Source organism: Macaca nemestrina, chromosome 15 (genome assembly GCF_043159975.1).
Source record: "Macaca nemestrina isolate mMacNem1 chromosome 15, mMacNem.hap1, whole genome shotgun sequence".
Classification (NCBI taxonomy): Eukaryota; Metazoa; Chordata; class Mammalia; order Primates; family Cercopithecidae; genus Macaca; species Macaca nemestrina.
In genome coordinates this window covers 103,285,735-103,311,396 of record NC_092139.1, presented here as the reverse complement: position 1 = coordinate 103,311,396, position 25,662 = coordinate 103,285,735, and the positions used below count along the sequence as shown (strand labels likewise).

Here is a 25,662-nt window from a genome sequence, read left to right as displayed (position 1 = left end):
TGAAGAAGCTTCAAGGATTTGAGTCTTGGGGGCAGGCAGAGGGGCTCTCTCCTTCCCGCTGGAATGTGGTTGAGCAGGTTCCAGTGACACCCTTTTTTGTGCAGACCCAGGATCCCAGCCAGGATTACTGCCAGGGTCGGGGAGGAAGAGAACACAGAGAGGCAACAAGAGGGTGAGTTGATATGGAAAAGAGAACACAAAATACATTTCTCCCAGGAATCCTCCCATCTTATCTTTGGCTCTTACTATAGAAGCTGGCATAAAACAATACAGGTCTACTGAGGACTGACTGTGCATGCAGGCGAGTGAACGTGTTACTGGAAACAGGTCCCCATCCAGACCCCAAGAGAGGTTCTTGGATCTTGCACAAGAAAGGACTCAGGGCAAGTATGCAGAGTAAAGTGAAAGCAAGTTTATTAGGAAAGTAAAGGAATAAAAGAATGGACCAGGTGCAGAGGCTCATGCCTGTAATTCCAGCACTTTGGGAGGCTGAGGTAGGTGGATCATGAGGTCAGGAGTTTGAGACCAGCCTGGCCAACATGGTGAAACCCCATCTCTACTAAAAATACAAAAATCAGCTGGGTGTGGTGGCACGTGCCTATAATCCCAGCTACTAGGGAGGGTGAGGCAGGAGAATCACTTGAACCTGGGAGGCAGAGGTTGCAGTGAACCAAGATGGTGCCACTGCACTCCAGCCTGGGCGACAGAGCAAGACTCCATCTCAGAAAAAAAAAAGAATAGCTACTCCATAGACAGAGCAGCCCCAAGAGCTACTGGTGGTTGCCCATTTTTATGGTTATTTCTTAATTATATGCTAAACAAGGGGTGGATTATTCAAGCCTCCCCTTTTTAGACCATAGAGGGTAACTTGCTGATGTTCCCATGGCATCTGTAAACTGTCATGGCTCTGATGAGAGTGGAGCAGTGAGGATGAAGAGATGTCATTCTCATCGCCATCTTGGTTTTGGTGGGTTTTAGCCGGTTTCTTTATTGCAACCTATTTTATCCTCAAGGTATTATGACCTGCATCTTGTACCAACCTCCTGTCTCATTCTGTGACTTAGAATGCCTAACTCTCTAAGAATGCAGCCCAGGAGGTCTCAGCCTTATTTTACCCAGACTCTGTTCCAGATGGAGTTGCTCTGGTTTAAACACCTCTGACATTTCTTCCCTCCCTTTTATAAGAGAACCCTTAATCATAAGGGTTGCAGAGCGACCAAGATTCATCTTCTGTAACTTCTTCAGACTGAATAGGGTGATGATATTCCTGCCTAACTATGAGAGTCTCTTGTGTTTAGGGTATAGAGGAGCTCAGTCAGAAAGTATCAGTATAGTAATGGCCATTCATAACTCCAAGTTTTGACAAGAGGTGATACCTGGAAGATTAATAAGTGTTTAATTTAAGAAATCATTGAGCAAGCATATCCTTATTCCTACACAGAAAGAGTACAATAGCAATATATTCCACAACAGTAAAGCAAAATAAGTAAAATTATTCCAAGTAAACTAAATTAGAAGGCTTTCCAAGAACTGGGCAACTGTTGAAGCCAAGCTGACGTGGGATCGATAGTTGAGTCCAATGTGCTCAGAATTAGAATATTGATTCACATTTTTACATTACCCATCTGTCTTGTTTCTTTTAAGCTGCAGTCAGGAATGGTTGGTTTACAGGAATAAGCAGGGTTAGCCTAAATTGCAGAAACAAACTTAAAAACAACTGATGAGACTAGAATTTAATAACAAGTGTACCACAGTTTTTGAAACATAATATTTCTCTCTCCAGTTTCCCATTTTTACTAAAGACAAATTATGGTAACACCAATTTACCTTTTCATACTTGACCTAATTATTTGTCTAAAGTGCTTCAAGAATAATTATTTTTTACATAAGCTCTTTGTAAATTGGCTTTGATGGGACTCTGTTCCATAGAAGGAATTTTAGATAGGACTTTTATTAGAGCCGAGCCTTGCCATGGGTTTGTATCCTCAAATACCTATGAATTGAGTAAATTCCTCTCCTCCTGAGGTTCCAAGATAACTTGGGGCCCCTGGGCCTGATAGAAAGTGACATTCTTTACTTACCACCAATCAGAAACCCTATATAGGGACTGTGGAGGCAAGATATGAGGCCAGTTTTCCCAAGGGACTTTTATTGGCTTTACAGTTAAGTTTGATTCCTTAAAGGAAAGCACAATATTCCAGTCAAGGCCTTGGTAAAATAATCAGTTTTTCCAATTGTGCCCTGTTACAAAAGAAAACAGATTCTAATTGCACTTATGCAAATAACTATATTGCCATAAGTTAATACTCGCAACTAGTTTTCAAATTCTGGAGAAATCATGTAGAGAGAAACAAATATGCTCCAAATTTTGTTCACAGAAGTACACTTTACTCAATTGTTGAAAGCTGTAAATAGCTCAAAAGAAAAGTTTCCTTGTCTCTGAAAAACAAAAAAAAGGATCAGCAACATTTTAAGCAAAGTAAAAAAACAAAAGATTACTTCAGACTTCTATTAGTTTACTCCATGCAGTTAACTTCTGTTCTGTTTGATAGCTATGAACATTTCAGCTCTCCATGAGAGTTCTGAAAGTTTTTTCTCTATTCTGATGTCACATTTCCAAAGTTATCAGAATCCTACACTCAAGAACACCTGTTAGAGTTTTATAGTTGATTATAAATCACCTTTTAAAGAGGGTTAAAACAAGACAACAATTGTTTATGGGTGACGAAACATCTTAGGACAACCACAGTCAAAAACATGATAGACAAAGAAATTTGGTTACCTCTGTGGCATACAATTATTTTATATAACAATTATAATTATTAATAACATACTCTAAGTCATATCATAATTATAGGAGTTTTTCTTAAATATAATTTTGAAAGGCCGGGCGCGGTGGCTCAAGCCTGTAATCCCAGCACTTTGGGAGGCCGAGGCGGGTGGATCACAAGGTCAGGAGATCAAGACCACGGTGAAACCCCGTCTCTACTAAAAATACAAAAAATTAGCCAGGCGCGGTGGCAGGCGCCTGTAGTCCCAGCTACTCAGGAGGCTGAGGCAGGAGAATGGCGTGAACCCGGGAGGCGGAGCTTGCAGTGAGCCGAGATCGCGCCACTGCACTCCAGCCTGGGCGACAGCACGAGACTCCGTCTCAAAAAAAAAAAAAAAAAAAATTGGAATACATACCAGTAACATTTATACAAATATAGCCCAAAGAAAACCAAACACCATTTCATATTTGATGATGCTTCCTGTATGACTTTTATACTAAATAAGCCAAATGTCACTGTCGCATTAGTGCATTATTGATGTCAAACCCAGTTCTTAATAAAACCTTATAGACATATCTACCCAATTTAATGTTTGACCATAAGGTAAGATTCTCATAAACTTTTTATAACCCTTTACAAATGTTTGTTAAAGAGTAGGTCATAAGCAGGGTTTTGCTCTAACAAAAACCTGTTGTGCTTTTATTCCAATGTTTAATTTATGGAAAAACTGAATAAATGCCTCTTTAACTTTAGCCAATATATTCACACACAAAATCTCTTACAATTAATTTTTTTAATAAAACTTCCACAACTTTCTTAAAAACCTTCAGCTTTATTCTATCTAACTTAAAACAATCCTCTAACCCTTTAGGGGAAGAAAAGAAAATTCACGGCCGGGTGCGGTGGCTCACGCCTGTAATCCCAGCACTTTGGGAGGCTGAGGCAGGTGGATCATGAGGTCAGGAGATCAAGACCATCCTGGCTAACATTGTGAAACCCCATCTCTACTAAAAAATACAAAAAATTAGCCGAGTGTGGTGGTGGGTGCCTGTGGCCCCAGCTACTCGGGAGGCTGAGGCAGGAGAATGGCGTGAACCTGGGAGGCAGAGCTTGCAGTGAGCTGAGATTGTGCCACTGCACTCCAGCCTGGGCGACAAAGCGAGACTCTGTCTCAAAAAAAAAAACATTTCACTTTGCTAACCTTACAGGTGGAACTGTTTCTTTAGTAGTCTTAATTACATGTTACAATGTTAACTCTTAGCAACTTTTACTTTTGGTGAAAAATCTGGTTAGTAAGTGATATTAATTATGTACCACGTGTGGAGCCTAGGCCACCAGAGGGTCTGACTATTTCCAACATAGCTAGGGGGCATGGCTAACTCCACATGTCCCAGGCCTTATCTAGAATATAATACTCCAAAATAAATTGAACAATTTTTAAAAGCCAAAGAAGCAGTTTATGACTTTACTACATTTAGTAAACCTAATATCTGACCTGCATAATTTAGACCAAATATTTACATTTTTGAAAATATTTTTATTTTACTAATTGTCTTTAAAACTGTCTTCGTTTCCCAAAGGTTACTTAAGTTACATGAACTAAATAAAAGGCATTATACTTTTTAATTTTCTGACAAAATATTTTATTTAAGCTCTTATTATTATTAAGCAAAATTAATCAAAGCTCTTTCATATTTAAATATCACACACAGAACCTATATAAATACACAGACAGACAGAAGATAAAAGACTCATTCCTTAAGCCAGGAATTGGACTCTGAATCCAGGTCACTATTGTGAAAAAAGAAATCACAGCCACATGGTTATAAGGTCAAGTTCCCAAGGACGTACAGGACAAGGAAAAAACCTCATTCAATTTTTTTCAGGGACCCGCAGAAAAGTTCGTAATTTTCCAGTTTGCTGGGCCATCTGAAAACAGGCTTACAGATGTCCTAAGCCCACGTTTTATCCTAAGGTACTCCTCTTGGTGACAGAACAATACAGAAAGACCCCCAAAACACACCAGATTCACTACAGCTTAAGATTAGCCTCGTGAATCCTTTTTTCCATTAATCAAAACTTTATAGGAGATAAACAGTGATTTTTTTTTTTTTTTTTTTTGAGACGGATTCTCGCTCTGTCACCCAGGCTGGAGTGCAGTGGCTGGATCTCAGCTCACTGCAAGCTCCGCCTCCTGGGTTCACGCCATTCTCCTGCCTCAGCCTCCCGAGTAGCTGGGACTATACGCGCCCGCCACCTCTCCCGGCTAGTTTTTTGTATTTTTTAGTGGAGACGGGGTTTCACCATGTTAGCCCATGTTGGGATGGTCTCGATCTGACCTCGTGATCCGCCCGTCTAGGCCTCCCAAAGTGCTGGGATTATAGGCTTGAACCACCGTGCCCGGCTAAACAGTGATTTTTACCATTCCTTTGCAGTTTGCACAGAGAGAGAGAGGAAAGGGAAGGGAGAAAAGTATTGCTTATGGCAGGGTGGGGAAGGCAAGGTGCTCGGGGAGGCCAGAGAAAGACCTGCCCACTGCAGCAGACACTGAATCAAATTTACCATATAAGATTCTTTCTTATATAAAATTACTTCTTTTTAAGCTTTTTAACCTTGAAAGAATTCTTTATAACTTTGTTTACATCATTTTTTATTTTCTGGTTCCTTTTACCTGGTTTTATACATAACCTTTTAATAAGTTCTGAATTAGACAAAACTTGTTCACCTTTTTTGTTTTAAAAAAAAGACACACTATTTTTTTAAGCAAGAGTGTTTTCCTACAAGATATATTTGTTGGAAAATACACAAATAATAAATTATCTGTTATTTAATTTAATATGACTTTATATTCTAAATTGCATCCAGTTTGTATTTATCCCATTACATTTACCTATTTCATTTTAATTGTTTACCTAGATTATTTATAAAAATTATGATAGTCATGATTTAAAGTTATGAAACTTCCATTGCAAAATTACAGCTGAGACAGTGAAAAACAATTTGACCTAACTGATTCCACCTTGCTCTTAACCTCCAAGCTCTCGCTTGTTCATTCCTGGGCATAGGCCGAATGAACTTTTGAAGAAATCTAGTCTAAGATTAGCTTTGAAACAAAGACAATAACAGTCCTTTCCCAAAACAAACCTCCTTCTTGTCTGTGGACTAAACTGCCTCAAGCCACAGGATTAGAAGTTCAAGATGCAGCTATTTTCATTAAACCATATCAATGTCATATTTATTAAAAATTACACAAGCAAAGATCATTACAGTTTTGTAACCCCTATGCCAAATTTTGACACCTTATGGTATTTTGCAGGGATAAGTATAAAATCACTTGATTGATAGAATGCAAACAAAAATGTATGCTGGCAATTCTTAAGACATTTCTAACATCACTTTACCAATAATTTTAAAGCTAGCTTATTTATTAAAGATTTTACTTAAGTTACATAAACTTGAAAAAGCATTTGACTACTCTTCTTTTTTAGTATCTGATTTAAGCACTTTTATTTTTCTTTAAGCCAATTGGAGCTGTTTTATATATTTTTAGTACTGAAACATTGTGTACACAACACATACATACATATAAGGACATATTAGGCATGCCAATAGAAGTACATTTTACAGATTTATAATGCCCACTCCCACCCCCCCACCTTTTTTTCCTATCTTAGACTTTCAGATTCTTGATAACCTATTTTACAGCCCTAGGCAATTGTCAGCTAAATAGCCTTAAATTTGCACATTAAAGAAAACAACCCAGGTGAAAATCAAATAGCAAAATTTACATCATAAGGTACAGAGAGAAAAAAGCCTGGTGGTGTTAGAGGAAGATGTTTTTATTTTTCTTTGAGCCAAATTAAACATAAAATTAAACTACATTCTTCCTTAGCACAAGAGTAGCCTCTGTTGCAATAACTATTTTAGTCAAAAAATCCGGTGAAAACAGAATTCAGTCAACTAAGTAGTAAAAGGAAAAAACACTTTTTTTTGCTACAAAAAAAAGACAAGGTCTTAGGAGAGAAAAACAAACAAGAAACAAAAACATGAAGGCCTTTCAAATACAAACATGCACAAACACACACATCTTGGATGTGAGTGTTTTAAATAAACAGACCTTCAACCATTGAGCTCCTTGAAAAACTTTTTAAAAAATCTTATTACCAAATCTCAGCTAGGATAAAAGGTTGCTATTTCAGAGGTACAGCTATTGCTCTTTCAGTTTGGTCTGGCTAGCAAAAAGGTGGCCTTGTTATGTAAATAAAGCCCCTATAGTCATTAAAATTTAAAAAAAAATTTTTTAAGCTGGCTGTTTTCCTACTACGTCAGAGTCCTTGACCCCATAATTCAGGGTTCCCCTTCGGATTTGACTAAGACAGAACAAACAACAAAACAGTTAAGCAAAACTAACAATGGTCACACAGATTATACAATTTCTGAGTGCTCTAAGTGTACGCAGAAATTAACACCAGCTGGTTGTTAAATACCAACTTTAGTCGTTTAAAAAGAATTTGTAAGACAGAATCCCAAAACAGTTTCTTACCTAGTGATGGGTCTCAGGCTGTAGACTGCCCTGTACCATCCTAGAAGCAGGAAAAAAAAAAAAACAAAACCGTTTTCCCCATTGCAAGAGAGCTCAAACTCCATTAACACGTCACCTGACTTCCATCATCATGAAAGCAGGAAAACTTGCTTTCCTTGTTGGGAGCAAGTAAAACTCCAACAAAAGAGGTGTTGTACAGCAAAATAAACTTCAGATCTCTACCAAATTTTAAGAGATCAGGGATTTTCTGGAGGGAGTCCTCTCAGACCTCAGCAAATTGTCCTATTGGTTTGAGCCATATAGTTAGCTCATGCTGGTAACCAAGCACTGACAGATTCGTCAAAGGTCGGGAGCATCTCCACTCAGAATCCATTCATGGTTTCCAAAATGTAAACCCAGAAAATCTGAGACAGGTCTCAGTAAATTTAGAAAGTTGATTTTGCCAAGGTTGAGGACACACCCGTGACACAGCCTCAGGAAGTCCTGAAGACATGGGACCAAGATGGTCGGGGCATAGCTTGGTTTTATACATTTTAGGGAGACATAAGACATGAATCAATATATGTAAGAAGAGCATCGGTTCAGTGGGGAGGGAGCTTCCAGGTCACAGATAAGTGAGACACAAATGGTTGCTTTCTTTTGAGTTTCTGATTAGCCTTTCCAAAGGAGGCAATCAGATACGTATCTATCTCAGTGAGCAGAGGGATAACTTTGAACAGAGTGGGAGATGGGTTTGCCCTAAGCAGTTTCCCTAAGCTTGAGTTTTCCTTGGTGATTCTGGGGTCCCAAGATATTTTCCTTTCACAGTTGACATCCCCAGTGTGATAGTGTTTAGGGCTCAGAAAAAGATACCCTAAAATAGGGTGCTTTGGCATGCTGAGTTCTTTGGATAAAGGAGACTGAAGGGCCTCAGAAATAAGAGAACGAAGGTCTGTCTTTGACCCACTCCTGCCCACTTCCCTTCCTTTCCAAAGCACAGGGAGGAGCTTTCTTTGAAGTTCTCTTATTTGATTAAGGGAAGTTTCTCCAGAAGGAAGACAATTGTCCTGGACACCCCTTCCTGGAATCTACATCAATCAGAGAAGATTAACTCGTATTGCAGGACAGGAGAATAATTAAAAGTTGCTCAAGACACCACAGCGAGATAGACTTTTTGCTTATTCTTTCAACTATAGTTATGTGTTCAATAACAATGTTTCAGTCAACTGCATATACAACCATGGTTTGATAAGATTATAGTGGACTTGAGAAATTCCTATTGCCTAATATGCCGAAGGAAGAAAACGTTTTAAAATGTATTTTGTGTACCCTAAGTGTGCTGTGTTTATAAAGCCTACAATAGTATGCAGTAATGTCCTAGGCCTTCACATTCACTCACCACTCGCTGACTCATCTGGAGCAACTCTCAGCCCCGCAAGCTCCATTTGTGGTAAGTGCCCTATACAGGAGAGCCAATTCTTATCTTTTTTTTTTTTTTTTTTTTTTTGAGACGGAGTCTCGCTCTGCCGCCCAGGCTGGAGTGCAGTGGCCGGATCTCAGCTCACTGCAAGCTCCGCCTCCCGGGTTCACGCCATTCTCCTGCCTCAGCCTCCCGAGTAGCTGGGAGTACAGGCGCCCGCCACCTCGCCCGGCTAGTTTTTTTGTATTTTTAAAGTAGAGACGGGGTTTCACCGTGTCAGCCAGGATGGTCTCGATCTCCTGACCTCGTGATCCGCCCGTCTCGGCCTCCCAAAGTGCTGGGATTACAGGCTTGAGCCACCGCGCCCGGCCCAATTCTTATCTTTTATGCCATATTTTTACTTTTCTTTTTCTCTGTTTACATATGTTTAGATGCACAAATATTTCCCATTGTGCTGCAATTCCCTATAGTATTCAGTAGTCACATGCTGTACAGGTGTGTAGCCTGCGAGCAATAGGCTCTCCCATATAGCCTAGGTGTGTAGTAGGCTATGCCATCTAAGTTTGGATAAGTACACTCTGTGATAATCACAGGACAATGCAGTTGCCTAACGACGCATTTCTCAGAATGTATCTGTCATGCGCATCTAGGTGCAGAGACCACCAAACAGACTTTGTGTGAGCAATAAAGCTTTTTAATCACTTGTGTGCAGGCGGGCTGAGTCCAAAAAGAGAGTCAGCGAAGGGAGATAAGGGTGGGGCCGTTTTATAGGATTTGGGTAGGTAAAGGAAAATTACAGTCAAAGGGGGGTTGTTCTCTAGCGGGCAGGAGTGGGGGTCACAAGGTGCTCAGTGGGGGAGCTTTTTGAGCCAGGATGAACCAGGAAAAGGAATTTCACAAGATAATGTCATCGCTTTAGGCAAGGACCAGTCATTTTCACTTCTTTTGTGGTGGAATGTCATCAGTTAAGGAAGGGCGGGCATTTGCACTTCTTTTGTGATTCTTCAGTTACTTCAGGCCATCTGGGCATATATGCGTGCAAGTTACAGGGGATGCGATGGCTTGGTTTGGGCTCAGAGGCCTGACGGTATCCTTGTCACCAAGAGATACATGACTGTATTCTTCTTCTTTTTTCTTTTTTTTTTTTTGAGATGGAGTTTCATTCTGTCACCTACAGCCTGCGTTCAAGCAATTTTCCTGCCTCAGCCTCCCGAGTAGATGGGATTACAAGTACCCTGCCACTACATTTGGCTAATTTTTGTATTTATAGTAGAGACAAGGTATTGCCATGTTGGCCAGGCTGGTCTCAAAGTCCTGACCTCAGGTGATCTACCTTTCTCAGTGTAATAAGGCAAACTTTGCTCACCATACACTACCTGCCCCTACCCCCTCCCATGGCCTGTGTCTCTACCTCCCCATCAGAGGCCCCACTTTCTGTAGCTTGGGGTGCTATTTAAGCTTCCGCCATCTGGCCCACATTAAAAAATGTATATGCCTTTTCTCCTGTTAACCTGTCTATTGTCAGCTTGTTTTATAGATTCAAATTCTTAAACCTTCAAGGTCTAGAAAGGAAGTTCCTTCTGCCCCTCCAATAGTATAAAGAAGTGGAGCCTTTTGGTAGGTGATAGAGTCATGAGGGCCCTGCCTTTAGGCATGGAATTAGTGCCTTTATAAAAGAGACCCAGGGGGGCTTGTTTGCCCCTTCTGCCATATGAGGACACAGCAAGACAGTGCCATCTGTGAAGCAGAGTGAACCTTCACCAGATATGGAATCTGCTGGTGCCTTGATTTTGGACTTCCTAGCCTCCAGAACTGTGGATTTCTGGATACATCTCTGTTGTTTGTAAATTACCCATCTAAGGTATTTTGTTAAAGCAGCACAAACAGACTAAGACACTTGGCGAGTGACATAACCTCCTTGGCTTAGTCATCTTCAGTTACTATAACAAAATAGTAACAAACTACTATAGATTGAGTTGCTTACACCACAGAAATGTATTGTTTCACAGTTCCAGAGGCTAGAAGTCCCAGACTGAGCTGCTGATTCATTCAGTTCCTGGTGAGGGCTCTCTTCTTCTGCCTTGCAGGTGGCTGCCTTCTTGCTGTGTCTACAAATAGCCTTCCTTCAGTGCAGGTGTGCAGCAGGGGTGGGGAGGTCCTCTTGTATTTCCTCCTCCTCTTATAAGGAGGTCAATTCCATTGGGCAAGAACCTCACCCTATGGCCTCATTCAACCCTAATTACCTCCCAAAGGGTCCATCTCTAAATACAGCCACATTTTGGTTTAGGACTTCAACATATGAATTTGGAGGAGGAGACAATTTAGTTCTTAACTCTCCCTGTGGCTCAGTGACTCTTTGTTAAAACTGGGAAGACCCGGCTGGGCATGGTGGCTCAAACCTATAACCCCAGCACTTTGGGAGGCCAAGGTGCCTGGATCACTTGAGGTCAGGAATTTGAGACCAGCCTGGCCAAAATGGTGAAACCCTGTCTCTACTAAAAATACCCAAATCAGCTGAGCGTGATGGTGTATGCCTGGAATCCCAGCTACTTGGGAGGCTGAGGCAGGAGAATTGCTTGCACTCAGGAGGCAGAGGTTGCAGTGAGCCAAGATCATGCCACTGCACTCCAGCCTGGGCAACAGAGACCCTGTCTCAAAACAAACAAACAAACAGGGGAGACCCTTTTCCCAGCAATAGGCCTTAAGGAGCATTGAGGGATAAACAGAAGGCATGCCTAGGTCTGTCCAGGACAGGCACCCTCATCTCCAAGATGTACTTGATATTATTTGGACCTCCAAGGCCATTGTATGCCATATCCTAAGAAACATTCATGTAAACTTTACATACACACAGACACACACACACCCACACCCACACCCACACATGCTCCCTTAACCCCTTCCAGTAAGACTTGGTTTCACAGGTCCCAGTTAAATCCTTCCCTACCCCTCTGGCCCTTGACCTTACTTTCTGTTGCAAGCTCTCGTAGTACTGGGTGAGTTCTGTGAGTTTCCTCTCCAGCTCCGAGGCCTTGGATCTCAACTCTTCCGCAAACTCTGCCCTTGCTCCTTCCCTCAGGTGCTTCCATCCCTTTGAGAGAGCGACACAGTCAAGGCCAAGGGAGATGACAGACATCACACCTCCCCGCAGGCGAGCATTCTTGGTCATCGCCAGTGTTGTTCCCCCAAAGGCCTTTTGTATCTGCCTGCTGCTCCGGGAGGAGACTTGGCCAGTGGTCAGAAGACGCTTGCTAGCACTGGCCAAGTGTGGGTCAGCTCTGAGTTTCTGAAATGCACGGATGTTTTTCTTGGCATCCTTCAAGACGCTTACACCATTATAGGTAATCTTTATAGCAGCTGTGACATAGTCTGCCCTGTTTGCCTCATCCTCCCTGTCCTCTTGGTCATGGGTGGGCAGTATGTCTTCAGCCTGTGCTTGGAATTTTTTATTTTCGGATTTTTCCAACATACCACTCACAATGCTGGTGACCCCAGCTGCTGCTGCCAAACCTTGACCAGTGGCGGAGAGCAATAGGCTTACTCCTCCTGTTACTGGGGCAAAGGCTAAACCCAGGAGGCTCATCGCGTCAGAGATGACAGCAGTAGAGTTGATCACTATGTTAGCCTTGGTGAATTTCTTGTGAGTTTTGTCAGTATCCTCTGCAAGGGCACGGAGCTTGTCAATGTTCCCTTTTAGATCTTCTTTCAATCTGGGAAATTCTCTCAAAAATATTTTTTCTTCGGGGGACAGATCTCTGTATTGTAGCTCCTCGTCTTCACACAGAGGAACATCTTCCTCATCCCTGAGGAGAAATGAAATAAAGATTTTGCTTCAGCTTCCCAGATGGGAAACTGCTTGTGGCTCTTGGATATTCTTGCCACTTTCAACTTCGAATCCTCCCTGTACCTCCCTACAAAATCCCCTGAAAAGTCCCAGAGCATTGTAGAGTAGTTCAACTTTCGCTGAAAACTACTGGTTCCGTGGAGAAAAGAAACACGTAAGAGGGGCATATGGAAGGATAAATGTGAGTCACCCCAGCCTTGGTCAAGGAATAGGGAAGGAAGATTAAGTCCTGAGGTATGTTTTCAGCCTTGTTCAGAGAAAGCACAGCACTGCTGCAGAGGAGGGGCAGTGGGGAAATGTTAAAACCCCACTCAAGATAAGGAACTTGGGAACAACGGCGGGAGAGATCTGGGAAAAGTAGGAGAAAGAGAAGACAAGGTAGTGGGCAGGGGATGAGAGTCCCAGATGTGTAGAAGTGAGTAGGAGGGTGGAGGGGGCCATATTGAGTCATACATCCTCCACTCTGATGACCCTGAATCTGGCTACGTGGGGTGTGCCTCTGCTTCTATCAGGAGTTACACATTGAGAGTTGAGATAAATTATTATTCATGTCCTGAATGCTCTCCTTGCTCTTGGTCAGCTTTACTTGACCCTTCAAGCAGATGGGATTGGTCCTTTATGGAAGAAGTTTGAGACAAAGAGACCCAGACCCCTTTTCCTCCAACATTTCACAGGACGAAGTACGAAGGGATCTTTGCCAGGTCAGTTGGCTTTGACCTTCAAGGGAGAGGTGCATCAGGGTGAGAGCAAAGCCTACTGCTTGGGGCATTTTCTCATGTAAGGTGCCATTTGTGCATTTCTTTCAGGGTGAGCCAAGGAGGCCTGGTGATAACAGATGCCCTGGCCCAAAGGAGAACATCAGAGCTGGAGGGGACCCTGGAGAGGATCTGGGCCATCTCCTTTATGATTCAGTGGGGGGCCTCAAGCCCAGAGAGAAAAGAGGACACTCCCAAAGGAACATGCAAGGTAAAGATGGAGCATTGGGTGGGCTCTGAGTCCTAAACTTGGTGCTTTCTGCCCTTCCTCTCATCTGTCAGTTGATGTCACGGCCTCCTCATTGAAGTATATGTATGTCCATAAATGTATTTATCTTTAAATCTCTCTTTCCACACACACATGCACAGAATTCCTCAGTGGGAAAAATTAGAAACTAAATATACCATCGAGCATATGTTTTAAGTATTAATGAATTAATAAATTTAGGCCCAATTATCCATTAATCCACAGATGTAAATCAGTTAACAGAGCAGAAGATCACCAGGGCTTGCAATGGGGAAGGAGTGGGATGAAGGCAAGCGGGGTGGTCCTGATGAAGAACCCTAGACATAAAAGATGCCATAGTTTAGCCCACCCTGATCTTTGTGTTTCCTCAAGGTATGCTAGACAAAAAGAAACAGCAAATAGATGCGTAGCTGCAAAGATCAACAATGCCACTGTATATTAACTGTAGAGTTTTGGTTTTAGCATGGCTGATAACTAACAGAAGCTTGACTTCATGTGTTTCTTAATTAAACCAAGCATCTCACATGTGAACATCTCTGCTCCAGTACATCCTGTATCAGTTGGTGATGTCTACTGGCATTGGATAACATTTCAGTCCAGTTCCATGAGATACTACACATAATTCACCTAATTCACAGAGCAAATATTTGTTACTTGCACACATTGTGCAGGAGGCTGATTTACCGATAACTGGGCTTAAATTCATTAATTTGTTAACACCAAATGGCTTCCTTCCTTGGTGGTATATGAGCTGAAGAAATGGAGTTCCTGTCTTCAAGAGAGTTACAGAGATGAGGCTCCAGAGTGGAGCAACTTCTATCTTTGGAGTCTTATTGCCCAACGCCATGTGACTGACTCAATCTTGACTTGCTCTCCAAAATATTTACTTTAGCTCTGTGAAGTATTTTTTTCCCTAGGGGAACGGATTTTCGTATGCGTAATAGAGACCAGTGGGAAGATAAGGCCCCACAGGTAATCCTATCAGAGCACATGTATTCCTTATTGTGAGGATGCCTGCAGCATTTCAACAGAACCAGCCCTCTCCCTGGGGACTAGGCGTTTTGGGTTACCTTTCCAAACCAACACCAGCCTCACTTTCTTCCTCTGCCTGGTTGTCCAGCAGCGTCTGTGGCACCAAATCTGTGTCCCCAGGAGTCAAATGATTTTCTGGTCAGGAATGTAGAAAAACAACGTTACTGCACATATGATGAAACCTTATGAAATTCAGGTGTGGAGGGATTTTGGATTATGTGGTATCAAAATAACAACCATATAGCATACTAAATATTTGCAAACTATTATTTTAAAATTGTATGTTGAGGTGTAGCTTACACATAATAAATGCATGCAGTGAAATAGTCAGTTCAATACCTTGTGACCTCTTTATTGGAGGGTAGCAGTATACACCACCCCAAAATAAGCCACTTTGGCATAAGGATTATTTTGAGCCAGAAGCAATTGAGAAGAAGTGGGTACAAGAAAAGTTCTCCGGCCGGGCGCGGTGGCTCAAGCCTGTAATCCCAGCACTTTGGGAGGCCGAGACGGGCGAATCACGAGGTCAGGAGATCGAGACCATCCTGGCTAACACGGTGAAACCCCGTCTCTACTAAAAAATACAAAAACTAGCCGGGCGAGGTGGCGGGCGCCTGTAGTCCCAGCTACTCGGGAGGCTGAGGCAGGAGAAAGGCGTAAATCCGGGAGGCGGAGCTTGCAGTGAGCTGAGATCCGGCCACTGCACTCCAGCCTGGACGACAGAGCCAGACTCCGTCTCAAAAAAAAAAAAAAAAAGAAAAAGAAAAGTTCTCCACTCTCCCCGTATTTGCCTAAAAGCAAGACATAAATTTACAAAGGTAAAGCTGTCCCTCATCTCCTCACTACCAGAAAGGATAAAGTTCGATCACCAAAGATGACATTGACTTGCCTTCCCATAAATTGTTCCTCCTGGAGACTTAAAACCCTTTTCCACTGTCTTACTACTTCTCTAAAAATGTACTGTTCATTGTTGGAGGTGTATTGAAACAGGAATTCAAAGCTACCTCTTTGAGAATTATTTAATCCCTGGATCTCTCCCATGTCCATATGAAATAGACATGTTAACACACTTCTGCTTGGTTTTCTCTTGTTAATCTGTCTTGGGTTACAGGAGTCTGTTCCAGCTAAGAACTTATGAGGATTGAGAAAAAAATTACTTTTCCTCCCATACATAGCCAAGGGCTGGTAACAACCCAAATACATCAATCAATAGAAGAATAAACAAACAAATTATAGTATTTTTATATAGTTAAATACTACATAGCAATAACAACTTTTAAAACTACTGATACCCAAACAACAATGGAATAACTTCACAGACATTATTATTGAGTGAAAGAAATCAAACAAATGACTCCATTTATATGAAGTTCAATAATATGCAAATGAATTGGTTGTAGAAGTCAGAATATGGTTTTCTCTCAGGTGGGGCAATTATTGACTGGGAGGAGGAAGTACAAGGAAATCTCCTGTTCTCCATCTTGACCTGGGTGAGTGATTTCTTAGATGGATATTATAAGAGAGGGAAAAAAAATTTTCCCTCTATTCTTTTAAGTTCTCAGCTAGGACCCTCGTAACCCAAGACAGATTAATAAGAGAAAAACAAACAGAAATGTACTCTTAAGTGTATGTAGGAGACACCAGGGAATAAACAATTTTCAAAGGAGTGGCTTAGAACTCCCTGCTTATATAACCACCCTCAACAAAGAATTATACAATTTTAGAGAATTGACAAGATGAAGAAAAAGACTTCGCATCTTGAGGGCCACCAAACTGTGGGTAGACAAATAAAAACGAAATGAAGAATAGAAAGAGACTAGTCAATAAAGTTTGTTACGCAGCTTCCTCTGGTACCATCTCCAGGCCCATAAAGGTCTAAAGTTCTCAGTGGTTAACCTTTATTATCCTTGATAGAAAGACCTTTGTAAATTTAGGTCTTGCTTTTAGGCAAATAGAGAGAGGACAGAGAGCCTTCCTGCATCTGCTTCTTCTTAATTGCCTTCACCTCAAGAATCCCTATGCCAAAGGGGCGTATCTCGGAGTAGCGTATTCTGTTCTCTCACAAATATTATGACCACATGGACAGTAATGATTAAAGGATCATTTTCACCGAACAAAGCAGTAATTTACAAGGCCCCTTTGTACAAATTGTATTCCCAAAAACATAATATGTTGTGATATTGTGATTTATAAGTATAATTATATATAGATATATAATTACCTATACGTGTGTATATGTGTGTGTGTGTGTGTGTGTGTGTGTGTGTGTGTATGGTTCTCATCCCTATTTCTGGCACAGGGCTCCTAAAACCCTTGAAATTTCCTGGTGATGAAAACAATAAAGGTGAAAAGAGCATCTTTTCTTAACCATAATCGGGCCCTTTTAGCCACACCTGAGTTGATGTTAATGAGGTGACTTTAGAAAGCCTCCAAGGATGGGGGCGCTGGTCGTCTGGGGAAACAACCATGTGATTTGAGGGTTGGAATATTCAGCCCTTGAGTTCCAGGAGAGGAGAGAGACTGGAGATTGAGTTAACCACCAATGGCCCATAGTTTCTTTAATCAGTCATGCCTGTGTAAGGAAGCCTCCATAAAAACCCAAAAGGACAGGGTTCAAAGAGCTTCTGGGTTGGTGAACACATGGAGATACTTGGAGAGTGGTGTGCCCAGAGAGGGCATGGGAACTCCATGTCTCTTCCCCCATATCTTGCCCTGTGCATCAATTCCATCTGGCCATTCTTGAGTTGGATCCTTTATAATAAACTGGTCATTGTAAATAAATGTTTCCCTGAGTTTTGCAAGCTGTTCTAGCAAATTATTGAAACTGAGGAAGGGGGTGTGGAAATCTTCCATGTGTCACCACATTGGACAAAAGTTGTGGGTAACCTGGGGACCCACCACTTACAACTGGTGTCTAAAGTAGGGGCAGTCTTATGGGACTGAGCCCTTAACCTGTGGGATCTAATGGTATCTCCAAGGAGATAGTGTCTGAATTGAGTTAAACTGTAGGATGCCAAGTTTGTTCTCATCAAGAAGTGGAGAATTGCTTGGTGTAGGGGGAAAAACTCACACATTTTGGTGACCAGAAGAAGTAAATTGGTGTGAGTATTGAGGGTAGTAGTAGAGTTCAGCCTCCTTCCTTCGCCTCTCTCGCACACACCCTCTTGCCCTTCTGCCTTCTGCCTTCTGCCATGGGATAACACAGCAAGAAGGTCCTTGCCAGATGCTAGCACCCTGATATTGAACTTCCCAGCCTCCAGAACTGTGAGAAATAAATTTCTTTTCTTCATAAATTCCCCAGTTTGTGGTATTCTGTTATAGCAGCACAAAACAGACTAAGACAGAATAAAAGAGTCCCCCAGTCCTTCTATCTACAAGGGTTTTAGGAGCTCTACGTTGGTAGGGGTGATGGCAGCAGTTAGATTTGCAGAAATCCACAGGTTTCACCAGCGCATGTGGGAGGTGAGAGAGTAGAGTCAAGGATAACATCATATTTTTGGGCCTTGAACAACTGTTACAATGAAGATCCCATTTACTGAGATGGGAAGGGGTGAAGGTTTTTTTGGTAGGATATGTGTTTGTTGTGGGGTGTGATAGAGTTCAGTGTGGGATGGGTTAAGTTTGAGAAACCTGTTAGACAGCCAAGTGATGTTGAGTCTGTTTCTGGCTGGAGATCAAATTTGGGAGCCATCAGTGCAGAAAGTAGTTGAAATCATGACTTGGGTGAGAACCCCAGGATAAGAGTAACAGTAGAGACAAAGTGCAGTCAAAGAACTGGATCCTGAGCACTCCAACAGTGGGACCTGAGGAAAGAGAGGAGGAAGAACAAGAGATGGAACACAGGAGCAGCTAGTGAAGCACACAGAGAACTCACAGAGAATGGCATTTTGGAATCCAGGGTGAAACATTTGAATATGATTGACAGCCTTTGTGTCTCCCTGTATTTTTCAACATTCTGAATCTTGCTTTCCATCTTTATCTAACGAAGATTCTGCTTTACCTGCCAGTGACAATAGCTGGAATGGAAGAAAACATACCTTGGCAGGCTGGAGATAGCGTGTTTCTGATCCTCCTCATATTCAGAATGACAGGGGTTCTGGCTGAGAAGAGACGCTGCACTACCTTTCTAGAGGAGAAAGAAGGCCTTCTCATTAGTATGGATCCAAAGCCCCTTTCTATCACTTACCTGTTCTGGGGTTTCAAGACATTCAAGATACCACTGTACGTTTCCCTTCTCAGAAAAGAGAAATCGTTTGAGATAATAAGATATAACTTATAGATAAGTAAAATAGCTAGTAAAATGCCTAGCTCAATAAATGTTCAGGAGCAACTAGTTTCTGCATTTTTCATAATTATAAATAGGATAAAAATAGTGTCTTACCTCGGATTGGCTTAGAAAGCAACCCCCAACTACTTTGCATGTTTCTTACAGGAGATACAACTGAAACAGTGACTCGAAAAAAGTTGGAACTAAAAAGTTGGGCAAAATCACAAAGGCAAAGGCAATGTCTGTGACTGTAAGAGGAATCCTTGGGATAGAACTGTTCTGTGTCTTGATTAGCGGTAGTCACATACGTCCACATGTGAGAAAATTGCAGTAAATTAAACTTGGGAAACTCAGTAATGGGTCTATGGGATCTCTCTGTATTATTTATTATAACTGCATGTAAATCTATAATTATTTCAAAATAGAAACTTTTTTTAAAGTGGCAGGCAAGTACAAAAAAAAAAAGTATTGTAACATTATTAATAGTAAAAAACAAAAAACAAACAAAAAAACACCTAAATTTCCACTTAAAGTGGACTGATTAAAAAAACTATGGCCTATCAAACAATGATATCCTATGCAGACATTAAACCAAAGGAGGCAAATTCATGTGAACAGATGTGGAAGGATATCCTATATGCATTGGTAAATTAAAAGGCAGGGTTCATTTGTACACATAAAAGATAAATGTGACTATATAGACAAGCATCTATGCCAGATGCAGTGGTTTATGCTTTTTTTTCTTTTTTTTTTTTTTTTTTTTTTGAGACAGAGTCTTGTGCTATCACCCAGGCTAGAGTGCAGTGGCACTATCTCAGCTCACTATAACCTCCACCTCCCGAGTTCAAGCGATTCTCCTGCCCTCAGCCTCCTGAGAAGGTGGGATTATAGGCATCTGCCACCACGCATGGCTATTTTTGTATTTTTTTTTTTTTTTTTTGAGACGGAGTCTTGCTGTGTCGCCCAGGCTGGAGTGCAGTGGCCGGATCTCAGCTCACTGCAAGCTCTGCCTCCCGGGTTTTTACGCCATTCTCCTGCCTCAGCCTCCCGAGTAGCCGGGACTACAGGCGCCCGCCACCTCGCCCGGCTAGTTTTTTGTATTTTTTAGTAGAGACGGGGTTTCACCGTGTTAGCCAGGATGGTCTCGAACTCCTGACCTCGTGATCCGCCCGTCTCGGCCTCCCAAAGTGCTGGGATTACAGGCTTGAGCCACCGCGCCCGGCCTATTTTTGTATTTTTAGTAGAGACAGGGTTTCACCATGTTGACCAGTCTGGTTTCCAACTCCTGACCTCAAGTGATCTGCTCACCTCGGCCTCCCAAAGTGCTGGGATTACAGGCATGAGCCACCAAGCTTGGCCAGTTTATGCCTTTAATCCCAGTACTTTGAGAGGCTGAAGTGGGAGGAAAGTAGCCAGACATGGTGGTTTGCATCTGTAATCCCAGCTACTCAGAAGACTGAGGCAGGAGGATCACTTGAGCCCAGAAGTCGGAGACCAGCCTTGGTAAAACAGTAAGACCTTGTCTCCGAAAAAAAAGAAAAAGAAAAAGAAAAAAAAATTTAATAGCAGTAATCAGTGATGAGATTAAGGGTCAGGAACCAGTGGAAGCTTGCTTTTCTCTAGGTCCCTTCATACTTTTTGTATCAATATTTTTTGCCACGTGGCTGTCTGTGATACGTTAAGCAATTTAAAAAAAAACAGTTTTCCTGTGAGGCAGGTTGAATAGTGTGCCCCTTCCCCTGCCAAATTCATGTCTGCTGGGAACCTTAGAATGTGACCTTATCTGGAAATAGGGTCTTTGTAGTTAAAATTAGTGAAGGATCTCCGGGTGAAATTATCCTGGATTTAGGGTGGCCCCGAAATCCACCACTGGTGTCATTATAAGAAGAGGTGACAGAGAGAGACACGGAAAAGAAGGCCGCACGCAGACAGAGGCAGAGATTAGAGTCGTGCTGTCAGAAGCCACCGAGGCTGCAAAAGGCACAGAGGGTCTCCTGGGAGCCTGCAGCAGAAGTGTGCCCTACCGGCACTGTGATTTTTTACTTCCAGCCTCCAGAACCATGAGACACTAAATGTCTGTTGTTTGAGGCCACCCAGTTTGTGGTGCTTTCTGACAGCAGCCCTAGGGAAGCCAATATATTCCTTTGGATCTCTTCCCTACATTTGGTACTTGGTCCAGCACTTACGGCAGAAATGCCATTTCCTAGATATGGCTTCTTGCTCAGCTCATCCTCCCTTCTCTCATCCTCTTCCCTTCCACTTGTAAAAAGTTAGAAAAAAAAAAAATCCTCCCTCACATACTCTGAAGGGACACAAATTCTTTATTTTTTTTAATTTTTAATTAATTAATTTTTTTTTTTGAGACGGAATTTTGCTCTCGTTGCCCAGGCTGGCGTACAATGGCGTGATCTTGGCTCATTGCAACCTCTACCTCCCAGATTCAAGCGATTCTCCTGCCTCAGCCTCCCAAGTAGCTGAGATTACAGGCATGTGGTAACATGCCTGGCTAATTTTTGTATTTTTAGTAGAGATGGGTTTCACCATGTTGGCCAGGCTGGTCTTGAACTCCTGACCTCAGGTGATCCACCTGCCTCAGCCTCCCAAAGTGCTGGGATTACAGGCGTGAACCACCATGCCCAGCCTGGGACACAAATTCTTATAGCCATTCATTTTCTAATTGTTTAAATGAATACAAGTTTACGGTTGAAAATTTAGAAATAAATTATAAAATCCACCTGTACACTCACCACATGGAAATAAAAACTAGTGACATTTTATTTTACAAACCCAAAATTTAAATGAATGCTGTTCAGGTAGCTTGTGTGAATTCTTGTCACTTAACATTGTATCGTTGGGGCTGGGCGCGGTGGCTCAAGCCTGTAATCCCAGCACTTTGGGAGGCCGAAACGGGTGGATCACGAGGTCAGTAGATCAAGACCATCCTGGCTAACACAGTGAAACCCCGTCTGTACTAAAAAATACAAAAAACTAGCTGGGCGAGGTGGTGGGCGCCTGTAGTCCCAGCTACTCGGAAGGCTGAAGCAGGAGAATGGCATGAACCCTGGAGGCGGAGCTTGCGTGAGCTGAGATCCGGCCATTGCACTCCAGCCTGGGCCACAGAGCAAGACTCCGTCTCAAAAAAAAAAACAAAAAAACAAAACATTGTATGGTAGTAGTTCCCCAGGTGATATATAGAAACCGTGTCGCATTTCATTATACCAATGTATCACTACACATTCAGTAACTTTCTCACTGTTGAAACTTTGGGTTGTTTTCAGTTATTTTTAAATTTTGTATTTATAATTTTTGGTTAAAATCCTTATATAGATGTGTGTCTACATGTTTGGTTATTTCTTTGGGGCAGTCTATGAAAAAGAATTAATGTGTCAAAGATAAAAACGTTCTCCCCTCTCTGGTATGTGAAGCTTGGTTTGATTTGAGGGGCTTGGCACCTTTAAGGACTTACTTTCGCCAGACATACATCTACCTGCTTTACAGTGACCCTGTGAAATCGATGCCAAGATTATGCCCATTTTACAGATGTGCAAACTGAGACATAGGGAGGCCAGTGTTACACAGTAAGCAGGAGAGCCTGTACGATTCCAGCCACGCTGAGTCTGGAGTTGGTTGGTGCCAATCAGGGCACATTTGCTCCCCAGGGACGTTGCTAATATCTGGAGACATTTTTGATGGTCTCAACTGGAGAGGGTATGTAGTGGGCAGACGCCAGGGATGCTGCCAAGCACCCTACAATGCACAGGACGGCCCCCACAACCAGGGATCACCTGGTTAAACATGACAAGGATGCCGGGGGTGAGAGACCCTGGTCTGGAACCCCATTTTTCACCAGAGTCCCTCAGTACCTCTCCCATTTTTTTTTACATTAGTCCTATGGGATGCAGGGCAAAGGTAACAGCAGGAAACTCGTCTGAGCAGATCCCATTCCCTCCCCTCTGACCTGCTCTCGATGGTTGTGAGATGAGAGTTTTATTGGGAGAGGATTTGAGACATTATTTTCATTTTAAAGCTTATAGGATATTTATGACAGTCTTTCCTTACCTGCCTTCCCCCACAAAACCAACTTCTTCAGATACACAATCTAAGTAAGAAAAGTCTGCTTACTTTGAAAACACAGCTTCAAGATAATCTCCCAATTTTTTTTTTTTTTTTTGAGACAGGGTCTCACTCTGCTGCCCAGGCTGGAGTGCAGTGGTGTGATCACTGCTCACTGCATTCTTGATTTTCTGGGTTCAAGTAATCCTTCCACCTCAGCACCCCCCATCCACCCAGTAGCTGGGACTACAGGTGTGCACCATCACGCCCAGCTAATTTTTGATTTTTTTAGAGACAGGATCTCACTATGTTGCCCATGCTGGTCTCAAACTCTTGGGCTCAAACAAGACACTTGCCTTAGCCTCCCAAAGTGCTGGGATTACAGGCATGAGCCACTGCGCCTGGCCTAGTCACCCTAATATTTATCACAAACTCCCTCACCCTCTTCCTAAACAACTTCACATAAACCTACAATCTAGAAAACTCGGTAGGTTGGCTTTGCAGTTTCCGGACAACTCACCCAGCACCCTTTTTCTTGTGAAATGACACCCCTAAACCACTCCTATACTGAATTTCTAGAGAAACCCCTGTGGCGGCTGATGTAATCACCTGCTTTCTTTTTTTTTTTTTTTTTTTTTTTTTGCTCTGTCATCCAGGCTAGAGAGCAGTGGCGCGATCTCGGCTCACTGCAAGCTCCGCCATTCTCCTGCCTCAGCCTCCCGAGTAGCTGGGACTACAGGCGCCCCACCACGCCTGGTTAATTTTTTGTATTTTTAGTAGAGACAGGATTTCACCGTGTTAGCCAGGATGGTCTCGATCTCCTGACCTCGTGATCCGCCCGCCTCGGCCTCCCAAAGTGCTGGGATTACAGGCGTGAGCCACCGCGCCCAGCTGAAATCACCTGCTTTCTAAGTGCCAGATCACCTCTGCTTAAGCCCTTGGATCCCCAGCAGTGGAGGGGCAAATGCAGCTTGGCTAGTCACATCACATGCTTTATCACGTTTTGATTTAACCCTCAAATGGCTGTAAGGGACAGAAACCTACCGGGTTTAACATAGGAGAAATTGATCCTCAGACTCTCCCCACGCTCTGGCTGGCATTTGAACCCCGCTGCTTGGACAGCAGCTCTTTTTCCTAAGTCAGGTGCCTAAAGCTAACCCCTTGGGGGCTTTGTCCTTCAGGGACTAGAGCAGCAGCCCCCTTCTCCCCCAACTTCTGCCTGCCATCTCACCTTCTCTCCACGGAGCTCTCCTTTGTGGCCTCGGGTCCCGAGGGAGAGGAAGATCCTGAACCTCTGTCCTTGACTCTCCGAGGCCCCCGGTCCTGCAGGAGGCTGTGAGCGTCTGGGCTGGAGAAAGACAGATAGGAAGAGTAGGGTGGCTTTTGAACGGGAATTGATTGCAAAACTGGTTTCTGTTAAGTGCTGCAGGAGAAAAAAAAGCCAAACTCTCGGGCTCTTCCAGGAAATCATGGGCTCCAGCTGCGCACTTTCATTTTCCTTTTTGCCTGTTTCTCTAACTGCATGCACAACGAGATGAAAGAGCAGAATCAAAGTCAGAAGGCCTGAGTCTCTCGTCTCTGTCCTGGCTGTGTTATAGGATGGACCTATATGGGGTATGAAAATAGCTCCTGTGGCTTAGAGCTATGGTGAGGAGCCCATGAGCAAGCGATGGGGCACCTGATGAATAGTGGATTCACAGTAGCGATCATCACTGATTGTTCTGAAACTGCTTCCCTCCACAGCATCTTGATGTGGATAACAGCCCTATGAGGTGGATAACAGCCCTATGAGGTGCACGGCCGGCATTTAAGGGCTAATAACTCTGAAATGCAGAATCCTCTGAAAATGGAAACTTTTTTATTTTATTTTTTATTTTATTTTTGAGATGAAGTCTTGCTCTGTTGCCCAGGCTGGAGTGCAATGGCACGATCTCGGCTCACTGCAACCTCCGCCTCCTGGGTTCAAGCTATTCCCCTGTCTCAGCCTCCCCAGTAGCTGAGATTACCTGCGCCTGCCACCACGCCTGGCTAATTTTTGTATTTTTAGTAGAGATGGGGTTTTATGTTGGCCAGGCTGGTCTCAAACTCTTGACCTCAAGTGATCCACCCACCTCAGCCTCCCAAAGTGCTGGGATTATAGGTGTGAGCCACTGCACCCAGCCTGAAAACAAAAACTTTAAAAAAAATAATAATTTATTCATTTAGTGGCAAAACCTGACCTGATCTGGCATGAATTCACTTATGGTTTTTATGTCTCTTGCTTAATTTGAATATTCACTGTCACTGCAAAAATATTAATGTGTTTGACTGAGGAGGGCTGCTGGGGGTGGGTGGGTTACATAGTACGTGATACCTGAACCCCATTACCTTTCTAAAAATTAATTGGGAACTCTGACATGCATATGGCCTCAAGGATTGGAGATACAGGATGTGATACTCTGTCTCCCACTTTAAGGAAGAGGAAACTCAGGCTTCTAGAAGTTAGTGATTACACAGCTAAGAACCAGTCCTAGGCGCTGTGTCTGCAAGAATGAGCCCACAGTGTGGTTACGGGCTGAGATCTGCGTCTCTCTAGCATTTCTGTCAAGTTGTGATCAGAAGTCACGTGGTTTGCAGAAATCCCCAGTCACCACCCCTAGCTGAGGCCACACTGGGTGCTGTTGCTTTGCAGAAGGCGTGGCCCACCTAGCCAGTCCTGCCTTTGCGACGATGGAGGCCACCTCCTGTCACTGGGCCCTACGAGCAGGAATG

General features: G+C 42.9%; 1 protein-coding gene and 1 long non-coding RNA gene across 6 annotated transcripts in view; one reads left to right on the top strand and one right to left on the bottom strand.

Moving 5' to 3' along the window:
* LOC139358721 (uncharacterized) overlaps positions 1–25,662 on the top strand; it is a 62,350-nt gene that overhangs the window by 26,082 nt on the left and 10,606 nt on the right. Inside the window, exons 2-4 of one of the 2 annotated variants that reach the window (XR_011614116.1) lie at positions 13,138–13,258; positions 13,364–13,523; positions 19,024–19,097. This is a non-coding gene — a long non-coding RNA (uncharacterized lncRNA). Of the gene's footprint in view, positions 1–13,137; positions 13,259–13,363; positions 13,524–19,023; positions 19,098–25,662 lie in introns of those variants that run through there. The other variant, XR_011614115.1, reaches the window with a different exon arrangement.
* Positions 21–24,517, bottom strand: LOC105464534 (apolipoprotein L6). Of its 4 annotated transcripts, XM_071080521.1 has the most exons (6): positions 24,143–24,442; positions 18,629–18,713; positions 14,630–14,726; positions 11,682–12,516; positions 7,315–7,354; positions 21–127 (listed from the first exon to the last, which is right to left on the bottom strand). In XM_071080521.1, exons 1-5 carry the CDS (start codon positions 24,380–24,382, stop codon positions 7,328–7,330), a joined length of 1,284 nt encoding a protein of 427 aa, XP_070936622.1. In that variant the 5' UTR covers positions 24,383–24,442; the 3' UTR covers positions 21–127; positions 7,315–7,327. The 4 variants fall into 4 exon arrangements, with proteins under 4 accessions (XP_070936622.1, XP_011710833.1, XP_011710834.2 ...); XM_011712531.2 differs by lacking the exons at positions 21–127; positions 7,315–7,354; positions 24,143–24,442 and adding an exon at positions 18,222–18,394 and having other exon boundaries at positions 8,863–12,516; positions 18,629–18,719; XM_011712532.3 differs by lacking the exons at positions 21–127; positions 7,315–7,354 and having other exon boundaries at positions 8,866–12,516; positions 24,143–24,517.

Excerpts from the sequence above, each read along its gene's own strand:
- LOC105464534 (XM_011712532.3), bottom strand. The coding sequence starts at position 24,382 with ATGATTTCCTGGAAGAGCCCGAGAGTTTGGCTTTTTTTTCTCCTGCAG. Across the intron at positions 18,714-24,142 it reads GAGAGCTCCGTGGAGAGAAG|GTAGTGCAGCGTCTCTTCTC; the intron begins GTGAGATGGCAG and ends TCCTCTAGAAAG. Across the intron at positions 12,517-14,629 it reads GCTGGTGTTGGTTTGGAAAG|GGATGAGGAAGATGTTCCTC; the intron begins GTAACCCAAAAC and ends ATTTCTCCTCAG.